This window comes from Populus euphratica, unplaced genomic scaffold, assembly GCF_000495115.2.
Source record: "Populus euphratica unplaced genomic scaffold, PopEup_1.0 scaffold3.1, whole genome shotgun sequence".
Classification (NCBI taxonomy): domain Eukaryota; kingdom Viridiplantae; phylum Streptophyta; class Magnoliopsida; order Malpighiales; family Salicaceae; genus Populus; species Populus euphratica.
Genome location: NW_011499847.1, coordinates 2,949,447 through 2,958,084, shown reverse-complemented (window position 1 = coordinate 2,958,084; position 8,638 = coordinate 2,949,447). Strand labels below are relative to the sequence as shown.

At 32.4% G+C, this 8,638-nt stretch overlaps 1 protein-coding gene across 4 annotated transcripts; it reads right to left on the bottom strand.

The window, feature by feature from the left end:
* Positions 1 to 4,059: 4,059 nt before the first annotated feature.
* Positions 4,060 to 8,014, bottom strand: LOC105142567 (uncharacterized protein At1g01500-like). 4 transcript variants are annotated; one of them, XM_011050285.1, is made up of 5 exons: positions 7,411 to 8,014; positions 7,030 to 7,070; positions 6,734 to 6,848; positions 5,820 to 6,613; positions 4,060 to 4,785 (listed from the first exon to the last, which is right to left on the bottom strand). In XM_011050285.1, exons 4-5 carry the CDS (start codon positions 6,522 to 6,524, stop codon positions 4,561 to 4,563), a joined length of 930 nt encoding a protein of 309 aa, XP_011048587.1. In that variant the 5' UTR covers positions 6,525 to 6,613; positions 6,734 to 6,848; positions 7,030 to 7,070; positions 7,411 to 8,014; the 3' UTR covers positions 4,060 to 4,560. The 4 variants fall into 4 exon arrangements, with proteins under 4 accessions (XP_011048587.1, XP_011048578.1, XP_011048571.1 ...); XM_011050276.1 differs by having other exon boundaries at positions 6,782 to 6,848; XM_011050269.1 differs by lacking the exon at positions 7,030 to 7,070.
* Between the last annotated feature and the right edge of the window lie 624 nt (positions 8,015 to 8,638).

Below are 8,638 nucleotides of genomic sequence, written 5' to 3'. Positions count from 1 at the left end.
AAAGTTAGCCAATTAACTGAAACAAATTACACTATCTGATCAATTATAAACTATATAAAAAGATCAAGCAATAAAATCTTTTAAAAAATCTAATTATAACGGATAAAAATAAAAATAAAATAAAAAACATTAGTTTTTCCAACCTAATAGCCAATTAACTGAAACAAATTACACTATTTGATCAATTATAAACTATATATAAAGATCAAGCAAGAAAATCTTTTAAAAAATCCAATTATAATAGATAAAAATAAAAATAAAATAAAAAATATCAGTTTTTCTAACCTAGATGACTCAGAGCTCTCAAACCTCCAGAAAAAGGTCTTGGTGCACGAGCCTAAAACAACTAACATGTTATAGTCTTAGTTTTTTTAAGAGGTAGATAATAGGTTATTTGTCCCTTAATTATTTTTTAAAAAATTTAATTGATTAGCTATCTCTTATCTTACCTGGATTCTAACAATCTTTAACTGGCCTGTTTTAAACTAAAAAAAAAATCAACAATATTTCAATAAAAACAACACCTTAAACATCCTCTAAAACATATTTATTAATATTTAACAACTCAAAAATTGACTTTTAAATCTATAATCAACCAGAGTTAAAAAAATTTTCAAATTTAAATCTATCATTTCAAGTAAATTTAAGGAAAAACAACATCTTGAATAAATACTCCTTGTTAAATAAAATTTATTAACACTAAATTATATGTTTTTTTGGCTTGAAATAGACTATGACCCTTGTTAAATAAAATTTATTAACACTAAATCATATGTTTTTTTGGCTTGAAATAGACTTGTTTTATGATCTTTTTTTTTTACTATTAAAATTTAGCTATTTTAACTTTTTTTTTTATAAATAATAAAAGTAAAGTTTAGAATCAAATTGAACTTTATAAGTTGTTAAAAATTAAAAGTTTATAATTTAAAAGTTAAATAAAAAAGAAGGGTACATTTAGCTCCAGAGTTGTAAAAACTCTCTTTTTAATGTCCCATCACTTGCTTGTAAAGGCGCAAATAGATAAAAAAAAAAAAAAAGGAAGGAGGAGGAGGAGGAGGAGGAGAGGAGGGACTAAAGAAAATCACTGTAGGAATCCACGTTTGACGTATCTCTAGCTGAACAATGCCGTAGAGAAAAGTATTTTCCTGATGTTTTTTTTTTTTTGAGAGTATTTGTAAATTAACAGCGGTACTAGTTAACTTCCAAGCTAAACAATCACTGATGCAATAGAGTTACGAGCCAATAGCCAAATTCTTTAATTTGACTTTGGGACCCGAGGCCATTGATTATCGGACCATACTCCTTACCCATAGCACATGCAGCGATGCATGGCTTCAACATGGGACACCGGAGAGCCCCTCGCCTCTACCCATTGCCCATTGGTGGTTTCTTTATTGTGTACTTGGTTTCTAGGTCGTCCACCTTTTTCATCAACTCAGATTTGTTTCCGAGAGGACCCGAAAAACATGACACCACGCCTTGATTTATATGTTTCAACAAACCGTGGCTAGTAAATGATGATCTTTTTTAGAGCCCTTATGTCCTGCCCTTGATTCATGGCGTTGTTTCTGGTTTTCTGCCGAATCGGTAGGTATCATGGCGTGTAAAGAAGACCCTTCACTTCTTTTTGCTTGTTTTAAATGGTAAGGATCCCACCGCCTTAGCATTTCACCATAATTACCAGTGACCATTGATCAAGCATTGCATCTGGTATGCCATGATTACACTCTTTATTTCAGCTGCCAGTGCTTGTGATTTTTCCTTGTATAGCTCAACTAACGTTCTATATTCGTTCCCTGGCCTCCTTCAACAAACTATGGTATTATTTCCTTGATCAAATTGATCCTGTAAGGTGGAGCTTTATCGAATTAAAGGAGAAAAAGATCCCTGGCAGAGGGTGGATTGCTGGTCTTGATTTAGACTTGCCCGTAAAATGGAATATGCTGATCAAATTCACTTGAAGTTGCATGTGTGCATATCTAAAACTCAAGCATGCACCATCACCTATCTAAAACTCAGATTCTGTCTTTCCGAGTTTTGGCTTACTTGACCGGAATTCAAAATATTCGTAAGATTTTAAACTCGTTTGGGCCGTTTGATGGGTTTAGTGAATATGCTATTCCTAAAATCAACCTTTAAAACACTCCCACTTCCGATCTGTCCTCTGCTTCCTTTTTATTTCTGTCTTTTCTTTTCATTTTGTCTTTTGCTAAATCTCTTAAAAACCCATAGCCTCTCATTTCAACACCAAGCTCTTCCCTTTAATTCACGACCACCAACTCCTCATTTACCTTTATACCGAAGTAATTCTAGGAATCAAATAAATTGTGAAGGGATGGTATTTTGTCTTAAGTTTTTTATCCACTTTTTAGATACAGGAGCACGGCTGGTAAATGTGCAATCAAGAGAGCAAATGGCGAGGATGAAAGTCATGAAACAAGTGAATCGATCAGTTGAGGCCATGCGCACCAAGATTAGCATGAAGAGTAATGTTATTTGGAACTTGCCCAAGAACGTCCTATATTAGTTCAGGGCATGTCCTCATCTTCTTGTTGTTATAGCAAATCTTCTTGTTGTTATAGCAAATGTTGGGAATTTGCTACCACTAGTTTAAGTGTATAGCTCTCCAGTCCACAGTTTTGTTTGCTTGCTTGCTTCATTCCCGTGTGGCTGGGTTGGAAGTTAATATTTATTATAGCAGTCCATTTCAAGTTTTCTATTTTCATACAGTCGATCAATTATTTTCATGGTTAATATCTGGTAAAGAGAGTTTCAGGTCGAAAAATCGTGCCTTTCGCTGACTTCTGAATTGCAGGTCTGGTAGTAAGTTCGAGGCGCAACACTGTGATATTTGTCCGGGCAACAGTTGCTAATGTCTAGTGCTGGGTAGAGACCACACTGTCTTTTCTTTCTGTCTTTTGCTTGATCTCTTACAAACTCACTGCCTCCCATTTCAACACCAAGCTTTCAAGTTGTCGCGCTTATGGTTAAAAGATACTATTTTATTTTTTTTATATAAAAATACAGGTTTTTTTGTCAAAATTTTAAGTTTAGGCCATATCTATTTTCTAAAAACTAGTTTTTAAAAAATTATTTTTTAAATTTTTATATATTTATTTGTTATTAAAAAAATTGATCAATAAAAAATATTTTTCAATTAAAGAAAAATTTAACTTGATTTCCAAAAACGTGTTTTCCTGAAAAATTTGAACAGAAAATACTTTCTGAAAGTTGTGAAAAATTTAGAACTATCATATTATTAATCAACAAAAAACACTTTTCAATTTTAACTTAGTTTTCAAAAAAGTATTTTTTAAAAAAATTTAGACGAAAAATACTTTTTAAAAGTTATAAAAAATTTAAAACTGTCATATTATTTACTAATTATATCAAATTTGATCTTCAAACTTTTGATTACTATATATATTTTGTTTTGAATATTTATTTTTTAATTTTATCTCTTAAAATTTAATTTTTATATTAATTTTAATCCTCATTTTTATAATTATTATTTGTTTTTTTCTTGTTATTTTTTTATTAAATTTTTTTATCTATCAAATTTTATCCTCTCGTTAATTATTTTATTTAAAATAATTTATAAAATATTAATCATTATTATTTAATTTCTTCATCTTTTATTTTTTTTATTTTTTAAATTTGATCTTTATTATTTTAATTATTATTTATTTTATTTAAGATAATTTATAAATTATTTTTTTAATTTTATTATCAATCAACCTTTTAATTTATAAAATTTAATTAGAATTACTTTAATAAACTTAAAAAAAAATAAAACATTAATAAATTATTTTTCAACTCATTTTCTATAATATAACCAAAAAAAAATATTTTTCAAATTACTTTTCATTACACTATCAAACATCATAAAAATATTCACCTTTCTAGAATTTATTTTTCTAAAATTTACTTTAAAAAAAAAAACTGCAACCAATCTAGGCTTTAATATGTTATTTTTAAAAAATAAATAAATGTAACGCGATGATAAAAGTCAAGGATCACCTATCATGATGCTAGGCTGCACATAAAGCTGTAAATTGCAAGCCACAAATGATTTAACTACTCCATTAAAACAACAGAAGACAAGCAAAACCAGTAAGATGTGCATGTCAAGACAGGAAGAATATCACGCAACAGAGGATGACCTATGTCCATTACCAAAATTTTACAGTGGCTATAAACAGTATTCCAGGAAGGAAAAAGAAAGATCAAGCAACTATCAAACTCACAAGAGGCATACCACAGCACACACAGCGCCCTGCCCTGCATTAAATACATAAAAAGACTGACTCCAGATGCAATCCATTTGAGAGAATTTCGTTTCCGATGTTGCAGTATGTAATAATTGCCCTTTTATTTTAGATGCAAGGCTTAGCCCCAGAAGACCAACGTATTACCTGCATCTGATTGCAATGGTGAAAAACCCTTATTCACACTCAGGATTCAGGGCATGTCAGAAACGCCCAGAGTTAGCTGCATTTGGATTGTGAGTAGAAGAACGAAAGGCATAGTGCTAAAATTGCCAATTAGCAAAACTGTTAGTCATGGCAATCGCCTTCTAAAGTTGCGGGTGGTGCCTTGGTAGGTTCGTACCAGCAAGCCCACACCTATCCCAATTCCAACACAAACGCTTAGGCCAATGCCAACACCCACTCTAACACCAGCATTGAACCATGACATTTCACCATCTTCACCATCCATATATTCTGTTCCTGGGAACAGGTGGTAATCTTCATTCTCCGGCTTGTGGTCTGAGTATTCAGATAACTGCAGAGTTTACAAGGTAAATTAAAAGCAGAATGCTTGGGGGCACAACTTCAAATAAATGAGGATAAAGTACTGATCTTAGACGGTATCAAGCTTCATAAAGTCTCCAGAATCACTCACAACACAACATACTAAAGTAGACTAAAACAAAGGAATTCATATCGCAACTGCAGTTACAACACAGTACTGGTTCTAACATGCCAACAATCTCTCACGCATAGGACTGCCCAGAAAGTGCAAGGTAAATGAAGCTACCAATGGCCTGTTTAACCCTGACTATATCTGGATTGAGAATTCAACTGGATACTGTCATCAGAGGAAACCATAACAACTTTAAACAACCATTTTGTTCTTAACATCCATTAAATTTTCTAAGAAACCAGCAGATCTTTATGCATGATTATCATCTTAAGATAGCATTTGAAACATTTGAAGACACCTGCATGCTATACGAGGGAGAAATGTTGCACTAATGACACCCCCGAAGAAAACCATATAACTCTTCAGACAGATTAACTTGAGTTAATAGTTCAGGATTTTTACTTCTCAATCTAGAAATATTCACACATTTTTCATGTTGTTGTAGCAGGTCATTTAAGCAAATAACATACAAACAAAATGGGGTTGGATTGTACTATTCTCTATCTTGCAAAACACATACTAGAATCATATCTTTGTATGTAAGTAGAATGACTAGAATAGAATGAAAAGTGTCAAACAACCATCTCAACCCAAAAAATTAAATTATTAGGTGAAATTTTAAATCATGATTTATATTATTCTTTGACACATCAAGAAAAAACAAACTCATGACTGTTTGGTCATTAAAACTCTAATACCATATCAAATAATTATTTCAATCTAAAAATTTAAATTGTTAAATGAGGTTTCAAGACATGATTTATATTATTCTCTGACATAAAAGACTAAGAACTTGCAAAGATGGAAACAGGTCATAAACAAAACAGAAGAACTAAACATTCTGAAAGCAAAACACAATTTTCCAAGAAATCCAAGATGAAATTAAGGTATACCTGTAAAGGAAACCTGGAAGGGGCTTTGTCCTGGCTTCCAGTTGCCTCATATTCTGGTATGGAATCTAACATCCCCTTTCTCATTTGCTTCTTACGAAAACCAAGCTCCAATGTCTTTGTTAAGATAATTGGAGTGCCCGAGAAAGATCCTGTAACATAGACCTCAATTGTAGGCATCTCTGAATCTAGACCCATAAACTGTTTATCCTTCAGGAAGCCGTTGCCTAGTGTTATGTCTGATTCACAATTCATGCTCCACCTCTGGTCATGGTTCCTTGATTCCCCTACAAAACCATTGCTACAACACAATTCTAAAACACCAGATAACAATAGGACATCCTTATCAAAAACCTCAAACCTCACACTCCCAGTCATCCTTATACTATCGGTGCTGACAAATGTTGCTTCTTCAGATTTCTTATCTAATCTATCCCTCCTAAGAGTGGTCGATGCACCATCAGAATTGATAGAAGTTCTAACACCATTTACTTCGAGAAGGGTATCAGGATATAATGGAATATGGTTCACAGAAAGGAGCTCAGGAGTCGAGTCATCAATCTCACATTTGCTGATTCGGACATAGAATACTCTTAAATCAAGCCAAGGTAATGATCTGGGTTGATGAGGAGTTTGCCTAACAACTGCATGGCCATTTTCTCTTAGCCCATTAACATTAGATGTTTCATAAGAATTCTCCATGAACATAAAGAAATCAATCGTCCTCCTAAATAAAAATCTTCCACCTTGACTCTGTTGCTAACTTCAAGTTCATTTCGGAGGAACAAGCAAATGACCTGTGGACATGTCCAAAAAGTGAATACATAGCAATTCAATCAACATAAGTTGAAGTCTGGACATGGCCAATGAATAAAAGTCCATTTGAAAATCGAAGAGTTCAAATGGAGACAGAACACCTAAAACGTAACTGGAGAGAAGAAGCAAAACTAAACAGTAAATGAAACCTTTTGAGAATTGAGACATAAGGCTTTAACAGAACAGCCAGAACCATACACCAATCCTTTCTACTTCCTGCAAGAAATTAAAGCAAATTAAGAAAAAGTAAAGCCCAAGTCGGGACAACGTAAATAAGGTGAAGAAAAAAGGGATAAAGAGATGAGAAGATGAGAAAATAAGCCAGAGAAAAGTCCAAATGATTAGATGTTGAAAAACAATAAATTACGCAACTCCCCCATGAAAGAAAGAAACATACTACTGGAGGGTAAAGCGTTCTTTCTCCAAGCCGATCAAGACCTAATATAAAGTACAAAGCACACACCAATCAAACTCACCTAAAACCAATCACATCTAAAAACTTATCACAGATAAACCATACCAGGTATACCAGAGAAATAAAACCGAACACTGACTACAATTCACTGAAGAAGACTAAAACTTTTAAAGATTGTAACAGAAACGGAACAGAAAAATAAATCACCGCAGATTCCAAGAAACTGGACGGCATAGAAGACAAATTATGCAAGTCTTACAAGCAGACAAATCCCTCTCCCTCTCTCTCTCTCTGTATCCAATCACAAATTAAAGAAATAATAAAATATGATAAAAGAATTGTCTAACTGCAAAAAATACTCACCAGACTTGTATCTCCAAGACACAGTCTTTGGTTTCTCTCTTAGGGGCCTCCACAATCCAATGGTATCCAATTCAAGGCCTCTAAGAACACTTGTCTCTCCTCCAATATAACAGAAACTTGGCTTCTGATTTGCTAGAGAACAACAATCCTCCTAGCCATGCAAAAGCTAAACTTTCCAAAAAAAAACAAAGCACAAAACTCCACAAACAATCTGGAATTTACTTAATCTACAATTAATGGTATGAAAAACAAAGAACAACCCATTTCGTCAAATTCAACAAACAAAAATAGGCTGCCTTTGCTTTGAATTATAGTTGATTGTTGATGAAATTGAAAAGTAAAGACCAGCTGATAAAAAAGCAAACTTTCAAATATTGGATGGTTGAGTACATTTTTATGGATAGGATTAAAAAGAAAAGAACAACCCTGATAATCAAATTCAACAAACAAAACAGGGTTGTTCTTCGATTTGATTTTTAGATTATCACTGTAAGTTGATCAGATTGAAAAGGCAAAGAGCTGCACAAGCAGCAGAGTGGCAAATTCTGGGGGATTGCAGTTGAGTCTCTCTCTCTCTCTTTTTCTTTTTCTTTTTTTAATTCTTTTTTACGGTTATTATTATATTGGAAGGTGGGGTCACTCTTTATCTGATATTTTTCAGATCTTATCCAAGAAAGAGAGGAAGCGGGTCGGTTCACACGGCCGCGGTCAGTGAAAGGGATATGCTTTTTTTCTTAAAAAAAGAACAAAAAACTTTGGTTGCTCCAGATTTATAAAGATAAGTGAATCTTACTACACGGATCCTGTCCGTGAGACTTTTTCCTTCTATCTCCAGATTTTATTTAATTTTTCATCCCGACGATGCATGGATTACTTGATTAATGAGACTCGTCTTTAAATTACATCTTGATAAAATCACAATTAAGCGTTCAATAGCATTTTTAAAAGCTTCTATCTTATTGAACTTTATATAAAAGAACTGGAACTTAATGTAAATTATGGTTTTGTTTTTTTATAAAAAATAGTTGTAAGTTTGATGTATTTTTTATTTTTTAAAATAAAAATTTGTGCTCATTTTAAATAAATAAATAAATATGTTTATCAATTTTCTACTGAGAAAAAAATAAAAAAGAAAAAGAAAAATTATTTTGTATCACTAAACACATCCTTAATATTTCTTGTATCACTATATTTTTTTTCCCAACACAGAGCTAGAAATTCATGATTC

What these genes read in the sequence shown, in the direction of transcription:
- LOC105142567 (XM_011050285.1), bottom strand. Translation starts at nt 6,524, where the DNA reads ATGTTCATGGAGAATTCTTATGAAACATCTAATGTTAATGGGCTAAGA. An exon ending in CTTCCAGGTTTCCTTTACAG is followed by an intron (nt 4,786 to 5,819) that starts GTATACCTTAAT and finishes TAAACTCTGCAG; the next exon opens with TTATCTGAATACTCAGACCA.